This window comes from Callorhinchus milii, unplaced genomic scaffold, assembly GCF_018977255.1.
Source record: "Callorhinchus milii isolate IMCB2004 unplaced genomic scaffold, IMCB_Cmil_1.0 Scaffold4, whole genome shotgun sequence".
NCBI lineage: Eukaryota > Metazoa > Chordata > Chondrichthyes > Chimaeriformes > Callorhinchidae > Callorhinchus > Callorhinchus milii.
In genome coordinates, this window is record NW_024704745.1 from 53,986,193 (window position 1) to 54,005,748 (window position 19,556).

The following is a 19,556-nucleotide window of genomic DNA, read 5'->3' on the forward strand; positions in this document are numbered from 1 at the left end:
GACTTATCCTCTTCAACATCTACAAAATAATGGACACAAATTCCGATACTTCATTTTAAGGAACACTTTAATTATAATACAACATATAAATTTGAAAAAAAACTTAGTTCAAAAACATTTTGTAAAATAACATTTCAAAGTTAAACTTTTTAAAAAATTAACAAGTAAAGTATTCCTAAACATAACATATTCATAATCCAGTAGCAGATTTGTTTTAGCTACCAACTAAAGATTATGTATTTTCAACAACATTAAAAAATAACAATTGCTGCTTAAAAATTACACATCAACACAATTTAAAATTAAAATTTTCTCATTCAAGAACAAAGAAATCTACATTTAAACAAAAGCACCTTTTCTGCTTTAAAACACAACAAATACAACTAGAACAAGTTTGACCTGAATTAAAGTTTGCGCTCCACAATACTGTAAAGTCAAAGCAGTTTCAACAAATAACTTTTTTCCTTACAGCTGACAAATGATTTTCTTATCATTGGCAAATATACAGATTTTTGTAGGTGAATGTATCTTATTCTTCATTGGTCAATATATTTACAGTGTTTGGCAGTGTGAATCACCACCCAACCAACCCCACTCAGCTATTTATTATGTTTTTAAATTTGGCTGAAATAATAACCTAAAATATATTTTTTTGAGCTCTATTTCCTGTCTAGAGGGGCGACGGAAAAAAGAGCTAACAGCACTTCTGGAAAACAAGCACACAATCTTGGCAGTATCTCAAAAGCTCAAGTTGTTACAGAATTGAAAATAAAAAAAATGCCTTTTTTTACTGTTTATATTCCAGGAAACAGATCAAAAATAAGCCTGTCTTACAAATCCCACATGTTATACGTTTCCTCTTAAAGGAAGAAGAGACGCTCAGCCAAGTTTAGATCAGGCTCCCTGTGAATGCTTTGCCCCACCAGCACTGTAAGTTTGAAGGCATACTGACATGGAGCTGGAACCCGAATTACACCCTGAAAGGAAGCAGAAACTTTTTTTTGAAAATGTAACAAAGTGACAAACTCACTTTAATAAATAGCACTGTAAAACTGCTAACCATGAATACCATTATGTTATCCAAAAAGGTCAATTTAAAAAACTTTTAAAAGATTTACAAGAATGTACAGCAAGGATACAGCCCACTTGTCCCAACCACTCTGTGTCAATGTTTATTCTCCACACGAGTCTCCACCTGTTCCTTACTCCCTCCCATACCCTTCTATTCCCTTCTCCCTCATGTGAAGATCTAGGTTCTCCTTGAATGCATCTATATTAGGCAGTGAATTTCACAATCTCGCTTTCCTCAGTATGAAGTAGTTCCTCCTAAATTATAAAAGCTTAACCATGTTTCATCCTGCCAGCAATCGAACCCAGGTCTCTCGCTCGCAAGGCGAATGCTCTAACCACTGAGCTACAGAACTCCACATCACATTATCTAATCTCACAGCTCATCCTTCTAACATTGGAGATTATCTTCACTGCTCTCCTTCGCATTGCCTCTAAATGCTGATTAGCATCCTAATGTTCTGTTAACTAGAACTGTACATAATATTCCAGGTGCGGCCTTACTAGAAGTACAGTTTGAGCATGACATCCATGCCTGCCTGCTTTGGTAATACTACAAATCTTCCTGTTAGCTCGTACGTTGCTGGCTCAACTGTTTGACATGGTGAGGGATAAGTCAGCTCTCAGATTCCTCCTTGGCAAGTTCTATCTTATTAATGGAGTACATATGCCTGTATCTACCTTTTTATAGTACTTTGCATGTGTTCTATTTTGTACCTTGTAGCAATCAATCTGATCTCAGGAAAGCTTAGCAAAACAAATCTACTCACTGGCCAGTTATAGTAGAGATGGCACAATTTGTATGTTAGTCTCTGTACATGGTCTGGCTTCATGCCGCTGTTGTCATACACAACATTGTAGTATGTTGGTGAAACGGTACCTTGACGTGCACACTGACTGATCAAAAAAAAGTCATACCTGTGGATCCCACAAAGCAAGTTTGGATTACTTTCAAAATATTTTAGCCCATAGCGATATTTAGTCCAGTGATATTTTACAAGCTTATGAACCGGTTATTAATGATTTTTTTTATTTTTTTTATTTCAGTGTTAGAATGTCTGGACTGGCTTATTTAACTTTTATTCTGCATTCGTACCCAAATCACAGGGGTGCCTTAATATTTTTCGCAATGGTTTTCAGCTATCCTTTAAGCCAGTTCCTGAATAAGTTCATTATAAATGGAAACTTGTCTCAACTTGGGGTGAAAAATATTCATAAATCAAACTTTAGGCTCTGTGCTTTTCTAGGAAGAAAATTATTTGTGTTTTGACTGACATCCAATCTTGTAAATTATTTTATTCGAATAGATAATTCAAACAATTAAAATCATGTGTTTACTGTTTAAACTATTAATAATAATACCAACGATATATGATGTTTGAGATGAATAATTGAACATTTTAAAGGGGTTGAAAAAGTTGAATGGGAAACAATCAGATCTCAGCAATAAAAACATTTTATTTGAAGTATACAAATTCACTTCAATACTCTTGTGTATGAAAGTTTTATTTATATTTATTATGGCATACATAAAACTTTGCTGCAGTGGAAGGTTAGAAGAATATTAATTTGTCAGGATTAAAACAGTCTATATATAAATCAAGACTTTTCTGTGATTTTTGAATGCGTTTCTGTGTGATCATGGACAGCAGTGATACCACTTAGAATCAAAGCATTGTATATATTTTACGTCTATATAAACAGCTTACCATTCAGGACGGGTAGCCTCACTGTCAATCACTGTACCAAGTGCTGGGTTTTGAAGTGCTCCATTCACATCAGCAAAGAATCTGCAAGGACTTCTCTTCCGAACTACAATCATAGTTATTTTGGGGCTAAAATGGCATAAAAGTATATTAAAATGGTAAGGGCTGCAGAGGTGTTAGATTCAGCCAGTCGGTGGGTCTTGTTGCTCAGTAAAAATATTTCTCGCTGCCAGCTGATACCTGATTGTGGTCACGTGAGCTTGACATTTGGGAAAAACTTGGCAGCCATAACAATGGGAGTGACATGTCGTACAGGAATTGAATGTGCAACAATTTCTAAAGTAATTCTTACCTCTCACCTCCGAGTTAAAAGGTTGTCAAACCAAGCCCTTTGTTGGGACTTTGAGTTTATAGTCTTGGCTAACAGTGTAATGCGGTGTTAGGGAGGCTACATTGTCGGAGGTGCAAATAAGATGTAAAGCCAAGGTCGCATGTGCTTCAGATGGACGTTAAAGATTCCATGGCACTATTTGGGAAACAAAAGGAAGTTTCTTCCAGGATCCGGTCAAAAATCCCCCAGATAAAAAAATCAATATCAGGCTGCTGTTGAGTCAGTCTGGCTCAGTTGGCAGTATTCTCACATCTGAGTCAGAAGACTGTGAGTTCAAGCCCCACACTGGGACTTGGAGCTCATATAGTCCAAACTGCCACTCGAATGCAGTTCTGCATTGTCAGAAGTGCCATCCTTCAGATGACACAATAAACCAAAGCCCCACGTGCCTCTTCAAGTAGATCTAAAAGATCCCATGGTATTATCTGAAAGAAGGTAGGGAGTTTCTGCCAGGTGTTTTGGCTAACAATTCCCTAAATAAAATTGGTCATTCACTTCATGGCTGTTTGTGGGACATTGCTGAGTTCAAATTAGCTGCTGCATTTATTCACAAAATGTACAGTCACGCCACTTTACAGTATATATCTTGTTAAATGCTTTAGGATGAGCTCCTAAAAATGAAAACACTACACCAATTGAAATTATTATTATTAGTCGTCCTTTGCTTCATGGCTCTGTGCGGAATATTGCTGCGTGCAAATTGGCTGTCACATTGGCCTACAAATACAGTATACTTTCCAGAAAAATTCTGTGAAGCACTTTGAGATGTTTCAATATAATAATCCTTGCATTTGATATAGCACTTTTCATATCTTCTAGACGTTTCAAAGCACTTTACAGAATATACTGTAAAGTCAATTGACTATATTTGTAGGCAGAACGTGTCAGCCAATTGCGCACAGAAGTGTCCCACAAACAGTCGTGGATTGAATGACTAAATTATTATTTTTTTTGTTTCTTTTAGGGATTATTATCCCTAGAAAAGCGATCCACCAACTGACTAACAACCGGGTTCCTATTTGCTGCTAGGTAAAAAGAGACTTGTGGAGTAAGGAAACATGCCCAATATTTCGCCCTGCTGGGAATAGAACCCAGACCTCTCGCTTGCGAGTCGAGTGGTCTAACCACTGAGCTACAGGACTTCACGTAGCTCCACTCCAATGTAAGGATAAGGTGCTATAAGGATTGTTACTTTTTTATTACATTTTACTTGAGTCAATGTCACGTTGTGCATCAGTTACTAGAAAAGGTCCCGTTAGTTTCCTTATTAATGAATGCAATTAGATTTTTTGTCATGAACCCAAGAAACCGCTATGAAGCTCTCTCTACGTTATAATTTGACCCCAATATGCTACTACTGCTTTATACCCCTGAAAGAAAAGTGACTTGTAGAGGGTTATGGAGTGGCAAACTTGATTTGGGGGTGGTCCTTAGTACTGCAGTACTCTAAAGTCCTGCTGATTACACAGTCAGTTATATCAATAGTTCTTAGAGGAGCAGACCCATCACTGGGGGTAAGGATTCTTCTCACTCAACTTTTGTTAACTCTGCAAGCCATTGTTTTAACAGGTAAGGTGGTCCTACCTGGACAAGTAGCAGGAAGCCTACGAGACAGTGCTCTCAATGGCAAGATACATGGTTTTAGTTGATTAATCTCAACACACACTCTGAAGTTCCTAAGTGCAAAATCAATGGTTGACCTTTCAACATTTCTGCCCCATCCCATTCGATCCCAGAGCCCCACAACGTTGTCCACCTTTAAAGACCACCTTAAGACTTATCCTTTCAATTGTACCATCAGTCAACTTTCTCCCACAACAACCTCCTCAGCTTCCTCCCTCCCTTCCCCCAGCTGAGGTTAACAGTTAGCTCTGTAAAAGCGCTTTGAGACGTCGAACTAGTGTACTACAGTGATACAGTAAACCTCACATGATTTTGTATCAGTTTGGGCCATACATTTAATATGACTTATGCAAAGTATGAATTATGCGTAGAATATAAACTCTTGAACGTGACTTGAGCAGATGTACGACTTAGGCGATTATATGATTTATACAGATCAGACAAGTATTATTGTATGTAAATATAATTTGTTTTAGTAAGCTGGGTGGGTTCCTATATGGAAAGAATACACATTCCATTGCAGACCCAGTGAAATTTCCATAGATACGTGGAACTCTCAGTTTGGCTTGTACAATCTTAAGCATGGTGAAGGAGTTTCCACATCATCAGACACCCGGCTGATCAAAACAAATTACAAATTTAATTGTGTGAACCACTACTTTCCATTAAAACACAAACAGCTAACAAAATGAATAATAAGTTGCCACAAATGCAATAATGTGGCCTTTACAAAGTCCAACTCTATAAATTAAATATGAGAAGGTGCTTCAAGGACAGAACAGATTTGGGGGCTCAGATAGTGTTGATAAAAATGCTTGATCTTTATTTGTGTGGTTTATAAAGCAGTCAAAAATGGCTTGATGAATTACCACATTATAAACACCAGTTTATGTCTTATCCTCGATATCCCTTTCCCTCAGTGCACCAGAAAAAGAAAAAGTAAACGGCTATTACGTTAAAAAAAATCACAGATAAATGGTACAACAGAGGTGATGAATTGTTTTTGTTAAACTATTTTGAGAAAATCTTTTCCCATTAAAAGATTACAACACATTAACGTGCTATCTTAAAGTACCTTTTTTTTTAAAAAAGCCGTGTAACTTGTGACACAGACCTACTGCTGTTACAATAGTTTGTTATCCCAATCACCTGTACATTTCTGCATTCTGTGGAATAATTTTGCTTGTGTTCCTCTACTGGGAAAAAAAATCATGAAACTGGCACATTCGGAGACCAGCCAGAGACTAGAATTGAATATTATCACTATTTGCATCCAAAGAATTGAACAATAAAACTAATTGTTTGATCCAATACCTTGTAAATGTAGTAAAGTGGAGTCCTGTAGCTCAGTGGTTAAAGCACTCGCCTTGCAAGCGAGACACCTGGGTTCAATTCCAGGCAGGCAAAACCTTGGGCAAGTTTCCTTACTCATTTTCAATCCACGACTATTTGTGGGACACGACTGTGCGCAATTGGCTGCCGCGTTTTGCCCACAAATATACAGTCAATTCACTTTACAGCATATTCTGTGAAGTGCTTTGAGACGTCTAGAAGTCGTGAAAAGTGCTATATCAAATGCAAGGATTATTATTATTATTATAATTCATTCTGCCACCGGGATCAAGCAGCCAATGTTTTCAACCCATTAAACAAACAGATCCAGACTAGTGACTACTATTGGCAGGGTTATAACTAAGTATGTAGAATGTAAGTACAAGTTTTTTTTGTTGATTAATACATAAATTTGATGTGACAATCAACAAAAAAAACTTGTAATTATACCATGCCTTTCACTTGGGTTAACATCTGACAGCACTTCACCGAGATGGAGAGAAAACCTGAGCAAAATGAGAAGTAGCGGGAATCGGAAGAAGTTGCCCAAAGGTACAGTCAAGGAGATATTAAGAAAACAGGGAGAGAAGCTATGAGGTGGAGAGATTTTGAGAGGGAATTCCAAAGAACAGTGGCAAAAATGGTTGCCCTGATGATCACATCAAATTTATTAGAATAATAATTGAGCATCTTTCATAACTGGAGGGCATCCCAAAGAGCTTTACAGGATATAGTGTGAAGTGCAATGACTCTATGTTTTTTGCACAACATCTACTATAAAGCGTAGTGGCTATGTATTTAATATGTTTTGACTTAGTATATAGACTTAGTTCAATTGTATCCTGTCAAGCAAGACTCGAATGATGTCTCCAGGATCTAAGAACAGGAACAATAAAACTAATTGTTTGATGCAATACCTTCTAAATGTAGCAATTCATTCAGCCTCTGGGATCAAACAGCCTTTTTTTGCAACCCATTAAATAAACAGATTCAGACAAGTGCTGCCTCCAGGATTTATGAACAGCAACTGTTGGAACCCTACTTCAATAGGAAGGAAGGAGTCAAATGTCTTCAGGAACAGAGGGGAAAAAATTGGTGAAAAATATGAGCAGAATTTTGCACCTTACCCATAGCAAGGGTTCACCGCCTTAAAGCTGTGCAGTATCTGGGGCACCTCATAGTCCACCAATGTCATTAGTTGCCCGTCCCCAACACCATCACGATAAATTACAATGCGTCCTGGCAGCATGTGATTTATTTCAAGCCATTTGTTGAGAGCACCTAAAAAGGAATGTAGCAGTCATAATATACCTGTGTAAAAAACCCACTCAAACACACACACAACCACACACACATAAGTCTCCATATTCCTTCACATTTTGTGGATAAAATTTTCTAGACATTACAGTAAATAGAGAATATTTACAACAATCTATAGAAGTGTACGTGATACATGAAGCAAAACGTTTGGTATATACAACAGAGGGTTGACAAGAGATCATAAGATTGATCTGGTGAAGAAGGCCCTTCAGCCCATCCAATCTCATCCCTCCAGAACACACATCCGACCATCTCTCATCACATCAAGCTGCTGTTTAAATGAGTCTGGTGTCCTAGCAACCTGTTCTAATTTTTGATTACCTCCGCATAAAGACTTCCTGGCATTGGTGCTAAAATCGTTTACTGTCATAATACATCCTAAAGTATAGATCTGGATTTACTTCATCAATCCCATTTAAAATTCTGTGCACATCTATGAGGTCCCTTCTGAGTCGTCAAGACTAAAGCTCCTTCTGTGCTGTAGTTAATCTACAAATTGAACCCTATTACAAAACCAACGTATATCAATAATTCCAGTATTCTGCTACTTTGTTAAATATCCTTTAAATATTAGGTACAGACAATTGCACTTGTGGCCAAAGCTGCACGTACTGATATGACAATACTAAAATAGGATAATAACTTTACTTGAATCCATTGTATAGTGCCATGTATTACTCAGACATTTATTATATTATTTGATGTGTTGAATGAAGAATAATATGGGAAGAGGGCAATCAGTACCTTGCATGCAGACCTTCAGGCAATCGGCTACTTCTACAGCAGAAGATTGAAAAACACAGCGAGAATACCACCTGCAGAAAAGCATGTCTTTTCAAAAGGTTCATAAAGTAACATTTTCACTTCATATATTAATCCCTTCAAATAAATGACAAAAAACTAGCAAGGGTCTTCCACAGGTAAGGAATGAACATGATAATAGTGTAATAATAATAAATTTTGCATTGGTATTGTGCCTTTCAGGATGTATGAAAGCACTTTACAGGATACACTGTAAAGCGTCGTGACTCTTTTTACGGGAGAACACAGTGGCCAATTTGCTCACAGCAATGTCCCATAAATGGGCAATTTTATCTGGGGGATAAAATTGTTGGCCAAGACACTGGGAGAAATTCTCTTCTCTTTTCAAATAGCGCACAGGATCTTTAATGTCCCCCTGAACAGGCAAACAAGACGTTGATTTAATTTCTCACCTCTGATAATGCAGCCCTTCCCCCAGCACTGCATTGGAGTGTCAGCTTAAACTATATGAGTTTCAAGTCCCAAGGTGGGGCTTAAACCCCCAACTTTCTGACCCAGAGGCGAGAGTGGTTCCAGCTGAGTCATACACCAGGAAGATTGTTAGTCAGCACATTGGGGAAAACAGCAAGGAACAAGAGATGGAGACTCCTACAAAGGGAGCCCAATGAGGAAGTGGAGGAGGGACAATGCAGAGTTATTTCATGTCAAAGGGAAATTGCTGATCTCTAGTTTAGAAATTAGATCATTTAAATCTCTGAAGACCTTGGCCAAGTGGCAGCTGGAATATGGGCATAAGATGGGCGATGTCAAATTGTGTGATGTGTTAATTATCACCAGTAACAACATCATTGTTAAGCTCTCCAAGAAGCTACCCTATATGAAGGATGCCATATAAATACAAGTTGTTGTAATAATTCTAACATTGCTGGTAACTGCACTTCTGGCTCATGAAGTAAAGGAATTAAAGTGCCAGTTTGCAGGATACCCGCTCAAATGCTCAAAATCAATATACCCCCATAAAGTACTCTTTTATAATAATTCTTGCATTGGATACAGCACCTAATCATTGCTGGCAGTTTTGTGGACCTGCCTAGTCAGGACTACCGTCACCACCAGAGAGCTGACTTTATTCCGACATTCTGTTGCCAAACACAGCACTTTCGAGCCAATTCAACTCCAAGTAGACCATATTTACTTCACCCCCTCCCCTCAAGGAGGATAATCACTGGTTTGTGAATTGGTAATAAGAGGATACATATACTCAAGAAAATGGGAGCCATGAGTCCAAACTTATCTTACTTTGTGATTGTGGGGTTAATACTCGCCACAAATCCAACATAAATTCCCTTCCCGAGTGAATCACGGTTAACATCAATGCCAACCACCATCAGAGACTTCAACTGTAAGGAAAAAAAACTACACTTTTTTGTATGTAATGTCAATATTGTGAACAATAGATAAGACAAACACATGGCAGAATGTGCATCAAGGACAATCTTTACAATGACCAAAAAGAGTTTCTTGGAATTATTCTATGTAACTTAATGTTCACAAGATTGTAAACGGAACATGACTGTAAGCATGGTCGACAAGGAGGCTTTTCAGGCGAGACTTGAAAAAGGGGAGTGGCAAGCCAATTGAGGGAGAGTGTTCAAGGGTTTCGGGGTGCAGTGGCTGAATGCGCAACCTCCAATGGTGGAGTGGAGGGTGAGAAGGTCAAGTAGGAGGCCGGTGCCAGTCGATCGGAGGCGCCGGGTAATGCATTGGGGAGTGAGGAGGTCGGAGAGGTGGTGAAGTTCCAGGGAGTGATGGGATTTGAACACGAGTGTGAAGATCTTGAAGTTGATCCGTTCGGTGATGGGGAGCAGTAGAGCCTGGCCAGAACTGGTGAGATGCAGGTATGGAGTTTGGTCCGGGTCAGTATGTGGGCAGCAGAGTTCTGAACTAACTGGATTTTTTGAACAGTGGAGCTGGGGAGACCGGCGAGGAGTGCATTTGAGTAATCCAGACGGGAGGTGACAAACACATGCACGAGTGTTTCAGCTGCATTTGAAGTAAGGGTATGGTCGGAGGCAGGTAATGTGGCGGAGGAAGGCGGTCCTGGTCACCAGATGTGGGGGGGAGGGGGAAGGACAGCTGGGGGTCAAACCGCACACCTGTTGTGTACTGGTTCAGTGAGTCTGAGGGAGAGCCCAGGGAGGTTGAGTTTAGATCCACAAGAGTGAAGACATTGATGGGAGCCAAGGAGAATGGCTTCTGTCTTGTCCATATTCAGCTGCAGGAAGTTTACACTCATCCAGACCTTGATGTCTGCCGAACAAGCTGATAGAACATCGGCGGATCTGGAGTTGGTACTGGAGGAGGCAAAGTAGATTTGTGTGTCATCCGCATACAGGTGGAAATTTACCCAGTGTCTGCTGATGACATCGCCCAGAGGGAGCATATAGATAAGGAAATGAAGAGGGCCAAGGATGGTGCGTTGGGATACGCCTCAGATGATCGGGCGGGGGTGGGAGGAGAAACCATTTGTCGAGATGAAGTGGAAGCAATTGGTTAAATAGGACGAAAATAGATGTAAACGTATTTCCTTGATAAAAATAAACCACCTTCAGGTGATCAAAAATACAAAGATTATTACTATGTTTTATCTAAACTTATCAAACATAGTGAAAAGCCGGAATGGTCAGAAATTACTTCAGAGAATTATGTGAATAATAATCCTTGCATTTGATATAGCGCTTTTCACATCGGGAGGACGTCCCAAAGCGCTTCACAGAATATACTGTAAAGTGAATTGACTGTATATTTCTGGGCGAACGCGGCAGCCAATTGCGCACAGCAATGTCCCACAAACAGTCGTAGATTGAAAATGACCAATTTATTATTGTTTTTGTTTTTTGGAGGGAATATTATTAGGCGTGTGGAGTAAGGAAACTTGCCCAAGGTTTCGCCCTCTGCCTGGAATTGAACTCAGGTCTCTCACTTGCAAAGCGAGTGCTCTAACCACTGAGCTACAGGACTCCAGTTGAATAGTTGAAAGAGAAAATGTTTGTGAGAAAATGTTTTTAGGAAAATGTGCTGAAACGTATATATTTGTTAATTGAATGCAGAAAATGCATAAAAGTGGGTTCTCACTCCTGTCTATTTTGGTTTTTCACTCAAATAGCCAATATTTTGGTATGTTTGTTGCTTCTTTTTAGTATATTTATATATTCTTATGTTTTACTTGTGTTTATTAAAAATGGTTATTATCTGCTGACATTATAAAGTGGTAGTTTCAGAACTGAGCATCTCTCACCATTTTAGGTGTTGTTTTTGATGTTCTTCAAATATATTTGGAAAATAATCCCTCCAAAAAAAACAAAACAATAATAAATTGGTCATTTTCAATCCATATGACTGTTTGTGGGACACTGCTGTGCGCAATTGGCTGCCGCGTTCGCCCACAAATATACAGTCAATTCATTTTACAGTGTGTTCTGTGAAGCACTTTGGGACGTCCTCCCGACGTGAAAAGCGCTATATCAAACGCAAGGATTATTATTATTATTATTAAAATGAAAAATAAATTTTAAAAAAATTGAAACGTGGAAACACGAGTAGGCCATTTAGCCTGCTACATCATTTTATTAAACAACAGTTGATATTTTAGTCCTATTTTTCCACCTCTCTGTATTTCTGCATTCCAAATTACTCCATAGAGTTACTTGCAAGATCTTGAATTATACTCACAGGAATCTCCACCATCCATAATTCTCCGCCTAGTTTGCAGGCCATCTGCATAGCAATCTTAGTGGCAATGCTCATAAGCATATGCTGCTTGTTCAGATTGCGAGCAAGCACACATTGACTAGGAGTTGGCTTTTCTACGCATAGAAATTTCTTGATGCAGTCATAATTATCCTTCTGATTTGAGGATAGGATACATAACACCTACAATTTAAAAAAATGGTTTTAGTGAACATGTCATTGGAAAAGCTCAAGACAATCCAAAATTCCTCACTTGCACCAAAGTCCACACGCCCATCATCCCAGTCCTCATCAAGTCCAACTCCCTCCCCAAAAAATCCCCAATAAATCTCTTCATGCCCTAGTACCTTCCTATATCCCTCTGATCTTCTCCTGCCCCACAACTCTGATCGTCCCTTCCAAGCTACTAATTTGGGTCTGCTGCACGCTGCCACTCCCCATGTATCACCATCAGTGGCCAAGCCTTCAGTCACTTCACTCCCAACCTCTGGAATCTCTCTTGCTTCTCATCTGCCTCTCTTTGTATTTTTAAATTTTGTCATAAAACCTATCTCTACAACCACGTCAATGGTCACCAAACTCTCCCCCTTCTCACTTGTTCAGCATCCGACCCTGCTACTTGTAAAGTGCTCTGGGGCTCTATCCTATGTGAAGGATGTGATACAAGTACAAATTTCCAAAAAAGGTATTGCTTATTTCATTAAAATATATTTTAAGTAATTATCTTACAGTTATTGCTACCTATCTGTATTTAACATTCCACAGAGGTGGAATGTACCAAATAGTGTTGAGGTTTTGTGTTTTAAAAAAGTTTAGTATTAGGGGAAACAGTGGTGATCATGTGCTTTACATACCAAATCTGTGCTGGGCTGGACCTGATGTCTCAATGCTTGCATGTAGGATGCAGGACCTTCATTCACCTGCACCCTGTTCAAACAGAAGAAACTTAAGTGTAATAAATTTATCAATTCAATCTGATCATAGAAAATATGTATATGAGATAATTACAATGTAACATGTTAAATCTGCAAGTGAATGGGAAGTACAACAACAACAAGATTCCATTTATAAAGCGCCTTTCATGTCAGGAGGACGTCCCAAGGCGCTGTACAGTTGGTCAGGACCCGAGCAGGGGGGAAATGGTGAGGGGAGGGAAGGGAGGGAGCGAGGAGGGGATAGAGAGTCGAGAGGGGAGCTGAAGGCACGGTCAAAGAGAAAGGTCTTGAGACCGGCCTTGAAGGAGAAAGGGAGGAGGCGGCGAAGGCACTGGGGGATGGAGTTCCAGAGCCCAGGGGCTGAGAGGCTGAAGGCCCGGCCACCGATGGTAGGGCGGTTGGGGCGGGGGATGTGGAGCAGACCGGAGCCAGAGGAACGGAGGGTACGGGCATTTAGGGGGATAGTAGGTCGGAGAGGTAGGAGGGAGCAAGGCCGTGAATGGCCTTGTAGGTGAGGATGAGGATCTTGAATTCGATCCTCTGGGGGATGGGGAGCCAGTGGAGGCGAGCGAGGGTGGGAGTGATGTGGTCGCGAAGCCTGGTGCGGGACAGTACACGAGCTGCAGAGTTCTGAATGACCTGCAGCTTGTGGAGGGAGGTGCCGGGAAGGCCGGCGAGGAGAGAGTTCCCATAGTCCAGTCTTGAGGTGATAAAGGCGTGAGGGGTGAGGTAGTGCCATAGTCTGGCGATATTCCGGAGGTGATGGAAGGCGGTGCCAGTTGTGGTGCGGATGTGAGGGAGAAAGGACAGCTCAGGGTCGAACAGAACCCCGAGGTTCCTGACCGGCTTTGAGAGGTGGAGAGTGCAGCCTTGGATGCTGATGCTGTCAGCGCCTGAGGTGCGGAGGCGCTGACGTGAGCCAATCAGGAGGGCCTCAGTTTTACGCACGTTGAGCTGAAGAAAGTTGTCTCTCGTCCAGGACTCGATGTCGGACAGGCAGGCTGTCAGGACATCGGTGGTCGTGGAGTTAAGGGTAGAGAGGAAAGGTAGAGTTGGGTGTCATCCGCATACATGTGGAAGTTAACCCCATGTCTGCGGATGATGTCACCAAGGGGGAGCATATAGAGGGTGAAGAGCAGGGGGCTGGAGGAAAAGCCATTCGTGGAAACAAAGTGAAGATGGTGGGAGAGGTACGACCTAAACCACGCAAGGACAGGGCCTTGAAGGTTGAGGTGGGAGGACAAGCGGTGGAGGAGGATAGCGTGATCGACCGTATCGAATGCTGCCGATAGGTCGAGGAGGATGAGGAGGCAGAGGGAGCCCTGGTCACAGATGGTCAGGATGTCATTGGTGACCTTGACCAGGGCAGTTTCTGTGCTATGGGCAGCATGGAAACCCGATTGAAGGGGTTCGAATAATGAATGGATGGATAGGAAAGAGCGCAGCTGGGAGGCGACAACTCGTTCCAGGACCTTGGACAGGAAGGGGAGGTTGGAGATGGGCCGGTAGCTTGATAGCTGCGACGCATCAAGGGAGGGTTTTTTCAAGGTGGGAGTGATGGTGGCAGTTTTTAAGGGAATGGGAACAGAGCCAGAGGAGAGGGACAAGGGGTCAAGGAGCAGTGGTGGGTCAGGAGGTGGAGCTGGTGACAGAGGGGTGGGGAAGGGGTCAACAACAAGTTTCAACAACAACAAGATTCCATTATAAGCCTTTCGTGCAGAGGGTCCCAAGGCGCTGAAAGTGCGTAGGGGAGGATGGGTAGGAGTCGGAGTGTGGGAAGGAGGGGGTGGGTGGATGTTCGAGGGGAAGTGACCGCGGAGCGAATTCCCTTGATTTGGGATTCAAGGAAATCCAGCATCTCCTCGCAGTGAAGGTTGGAGGAGATGACCTGCGCGGGGTGGCGGGGGGATGGAGGAGTCGGGATGTGGTAGAAAACAGTAGCCTGGGGTTGTTCTTCGCCTCCAGGATTATCCTGGAGTAGAAGGACGACTTGGACGAGGCTAGAGTGGAGTGGTAGATTTTGAGGAGGTCCAGCCAGATTTGTCGGTGGACCGTTAGGCCAGATTTGACGCAGATGCGTTCAGCGGCCCGCACCTGGCTTTTCAGTGAGCGGAGGTGGGTGGTGAACCAGGGGGAGGAGCGAGAGTAGGAGACAGTACGGGAGGTGATGGGGCAAGAGTATCGAGTGTGGAGGAGAGGGTGTTGTGGAGGAGGGTGAGAGGAGAAGAGGGGTCAGTGAGGGTTGAAGGCCAGAGGGAGAGGAGTTCGGGGGACTCCAAGGCAGCGGTTAGGGATTGTGGGGGTAACTTCTTTCAGGGGCGGTACAAGATGGTTCTGGGTCTGATGGGGGTGGGGAGGGGGTGGAGGTGGTGAAGGAGATGAAGTGGTGGTCGGAGACGGCTTATCAGTGATAGTGACATCCTCAGTAAAAAACACAATAAAACATCTGGTAATTCAATAGTGATGCTTGTTATATCTTAGTAAGTGCAGCAAAGAGCTAAAAGAAAACATGCCTTTTGAAGTGCCTCATGATTGATCTGAAAACGGATTGTTCAGACTGGGGTCTAACATGTATTTTTGTTAATGCTAACAAACAGTATGTCCCAGAAGCATTATTGAACAGTGTGGATTAATCCCCACTGACACCAAAATGAAGTGCGTGGACTCCAAAGAAACTGGATTTAAAGTCACCCCAAAGCATATCCTGGACTATGTGGTTGTTGAAGTAGACGATGTACATGAAAAGGGAATATATGGATTTTTTTAAAGAAATTATATACTTCAGATTCAGCTTGGACTGCTAACTATTAATAGAGCTTTGTATTTGGCTTCTACTTTGATTAAGGAGACAGATAAAGTGTTAGATCAAAAACAGAAGGTTAAATTATGATCCATTGTTGCTTTGAACTCACATTTTTGGATTGCCAACAGAAAAGCCCATTGATAGCCCAACTTTTTTAAGACAGGCTAAAAGCTTTCCAGCTACTTCACAGCTCCTATGGCTAAAAACCATCAGCCAATCTTGAAGTGGTTGAACATTGATAATCCTTGCATTTCGGGTGTCCCTGGACCAGTCAGCTGCTGATTCTGGCTGGCACTGCAGTGTTGGAAATAAAAATCACAAATTGCGAGGATCTGGTTGCATAATAATATTCCTTGCAATAATAATAACTAATATGAACAAAGAAACATACAATGATTTATAAAGAATATGCTGCACAGAAACAGACCGCTGGCTCTAATCAGTCCTTGTTATTGTTTATATACCCGAGAACAGAGGAACCAAAATCACTTGTATTCTATGCTCAACCCATTTAATTACAAAGGCAAAAAGACTGATAGTTTTGCATTAATTCAACAAACAGGTTTACAATAGACAATATTATGCTTTCATGCTCACTTCATCATCTATAGTACCTCGTTGTGGTGATAATATCGAAGTTTATAGGCAGCAGACAAACATCTCTTGTTTGTGAATGCTCATAATAGCGGGTGTTGAATCTCTTGCAACTGCTTTCTTGTCTTATCAATGTCTGTTCTTTCTTCTTTTTTCTTCTAATGTACAACAACCACAACGACTTGCACTTATATAGCACCCTCCATGCAGGGTAGGGTCTCAGAGCACTTAACAGTGGCGGAGCCTGACTCAGTAAGCACGGTCAAAAAGGAAGGTTTTCAGGCGGGACTTGAAAAAGGGGAAAGAGGGGACAAGGTGGAGGGAATGAGAGAGAGAGTTCCACAGTTTCGGGGCATAGTGACTGAAAGCACAACTTCCTATCGTGGAGTGGAGGGTACGAGGGATGAGCAGGAGGCAGGGCCAGTCAAAGGGAGGCACCGGGTGGTGGATTGAGGAGTGAGGAAGCCAGAGAGGTAGGGAGGTGCCAGAGAGTGAAGGGATTTGAACATGAGTGTGAGGATCTTCAAGTCGATCCATTCGGTGATGGGGAGCCTGTGGATCCTGGCCAGAACTGGTGAGAGCTGGGTACGGAGTTTGGTCCAGATAAGTATGCGGAGCTGAAAGACTAATGAACAGTACGTTTGAGTAATCCAGGTGGGAGGTGACAACGTATGCACGAGGGTTTTGGCTGCATTTGGTGTATGGTACGGTTAGAGGCGGGCAATGTGGCAGAGGTGGAGGAAGGCAGTCCTGGTCAGGGACCGGATGAGGGGGAGGAAGGTCAGCTGGGAGTCGAACCGGACTCTTAGATTGTGCACTGGTTCAGTGAGTAAGCCCAGAGAGGTTGAGGAGTTTAGATCTGCAGGAGTGAAAACATTGACAGGAGCCAAAGAGTATGGATTCTGTCTTGTCCACATTCATCTGCAGGAAGTTTACACTCATCTAGGCCTGATGTCTTAATTTGTGACACAACGGATACAACTACAGCTGCAATATTAAATTCACTTTGTCTTTCTTAGTCAATTTAACTCTTCATAACACAATACACAGCATATTCACATCTTCTAATACCATTTTAACTAGTATTGTGATAGATATCCCATGACATCTGTTACGCTGAGATAGAAATTTTGTTATTCAGCTCCATTTAATTAAGACAAAAGAGTTTATAATCAAGAATGTAATTCTGCAATTCATCTCGACACCTGCTAACGAGCATAAGAAACTTTCATTTAATCAAAACATTTTACATCATAATTGCAATTCTGCATGTTAGATCAACTAGCTAACAAGCATGAGCATACCTAACTAAACTGTAACTTTTTTTCACAATTCACTTCTGATCACAAGAGTCTGGGTTGAAACTTAATGCTGTGGATTCTGCTCACAGGTGACCAATTAGTAGCTACTGTCCATTGGGAGGAGGCAAGCAGGGTCTCCTTGGAGCTGAACTGGCAAAAGATGACTCATTTGGCAATGGAATTTCAGATACAAGCCAACCTTCTGTGGCGGTCTTGGTAGTCAAGTTCCTGAGGCAGCTGGGTCCACAATATTCCAGGGCACTGCTGACGACAGCCCAGCCAGCCTGGCCCATTGGCAGGACTTGAAAGGGCAGACCAGTCACTGGGGGAAGAAATTCTTCCCCCTCAGCTCTAGCTAACCCTGCCAGAGCTCTAATGAATAGCATGGTCCTCGCTGGACAAGCAACGGGCAAGCTTGCCAGACAGTCCTATTAATGGCAAGCTATATGGCTAAAGCGGATCCCCATGCCTTGGCTCTTGACAACCTGTTTCCTAATACTCTCCAGAATCAGGTAAACAGGATGCATACCTCGAGGTAGAGAGTACACATTCAATTTCAATAAATATCTCAGGAATTTCCAGGTGTAGGAAGGTGCATTGAACTCAGCTTTGTTTGGATTCTCTCAAACATTGTAATTGGTTTCTTCATGAGTCTTCTCTCGGCTGAAGACCTTTCTTTTCGACCACACCTTTGGTCACCTTCCTCCCCCTCCCCCTGGTTCGGACCCGGGATCCGTTACTGTGAAGCGCTCTGAGACGCCGTCCAGCGTGGAGGGCGCTATATAAATCCAAGTTGTTGTTGTTGAGTCAGACACCTGGCTGACAAAAAAAAAGCTCACAGACTAAGCTGACAATCGAATGTAGTACTGGGAGAACATTGCATTTCTGGAGGTGCCGTTATTTGGATGAGATTTTCGATCAAGGTTCTGTCTGTCTGCATGTTCAAGTTAAAGATCTCGAAAAGCGAAGGTAACTTCTCCTAGTATCCTGGTCAAGAATCCTTCAGATAAATTGGTCATTGACCTCATTACTTTCTTGTGAGAAATTGCTGTGTGCAAATTGGTTGCTTCAGTCCCTACAATTACACAGTCAATATACTGTACAGCAGTGACCTGAGAATAATAATCCTTGCATTTTATATAGCGCCTTATCATGGCTTTGAGACATCTCAAAGCACTTCACAGAATATACTGTAAATTGAGTTGACTGTATATTTTGTGGGCAATCGTGGCAGCCAATTGTGCACAGCAGTGTCCCACAAACAGTTGTGGATTGAGTGATCAAATTATTATCATGTAATTTTTTTAAGGAATTATTTCCCCCAGTAAAGAAATTCAACAATCGACCAACAACCGGGTTCCTACTTACCGCTAGGTAACAGAAGCGTGTGGATTAAGAAACTTTTTGCCCTCCCCGGAAATCAAACCCAGGTCCTCTTGCTTGTGAGGCGAGTGCTCTAACCGCTAAGCTTCAGGACTCCACAATCCTATATTTGACAACATAGATCCTATGTACACTATATCAAATGCAAGTATTATTATTATTTCAATACTTACAATGTGATCCAGCATATGAATCTTTTCGCTGGGAATAACACGGCCTATCAATGATATCTGTTCATCGAGGCGTAACCCCCAGCCTTCCAGCTCTGTCCGTGCCTCTTTATTTCTGAAAAGAATGTGGTCATCATTTTATTCTATTACTGCAAATCTTCTCCCACAGATGCTCTGTCCTTAAAATAGATTAGATCAAATAAATAATTACTGTACACTTGATATGTCACCAGGGTATAATTATATGTCACAAGCTAATTGGAAAATTCTTCACTGCAATTTGAAATACAAGATCTAAGTGTGTGGTGGTGAAACTGGAACAATCCATGAGAAAATATGGCCTTACACTTCACTATCACAACTTTGAACACATACTTGGGTAGTGTTGGAATATTACAGCCCTGTTTGTAACACTGAT

The 19,556-nt window shown here is 41.7% G+C and overlaps 1 protein-coding gene across 1 annotated transcript in view; it reads right to left on the reverse strand.

The window, feature by feature from the left end:
- Positions 1–272: 272 nt before the first annotated feature.
- Positions 273–19,556, reverse strand: part of LOC103184179 (piwi-like protein 4) — a 38,654-nt gene continuing 19,370 nt past the window's right edge. Inside the window, exons 12-21 of the mRNA XM_007902050.2 lie at positions 19,142–19,253; positions 15,800–15,984; positions 12,807–12,879; positions 11,935–12,135; positions 9,502–9,602; positions 8,185–8,255; positions 7,248–7,401; positions 2,778–2,903; positions 1,839–1,986; positions 273–977 (exon numbers count right to left, since the gene is read on the reverse strand). Of these exons, the coding sequence (XP_007900241.2) occupies positions 861–977; positions 1,839–1,986; positions 2,778–2,903; positions 7,248–7,401; positions 8,185–8,255; positions 9,502–9,602; positions 11,935–12,135; positions 12,807–12,879; positions 15,800–15,984; positions 19,142–19,253 (1,288 nt within the window). The 3' untranslated portion in view covers positions 273–860. The remainder of the gene's footprint in view (positions 978–1,838; positions 1,987–2,777; positions 2,904–7,247; positions 7,402–8,184; positions 8,256–9,501; positions 9,603–11,934; positions 12,136–12,806; positions 12,880–15,799; positions 15,985–19,141; positions 19,254–19,556) is intronic.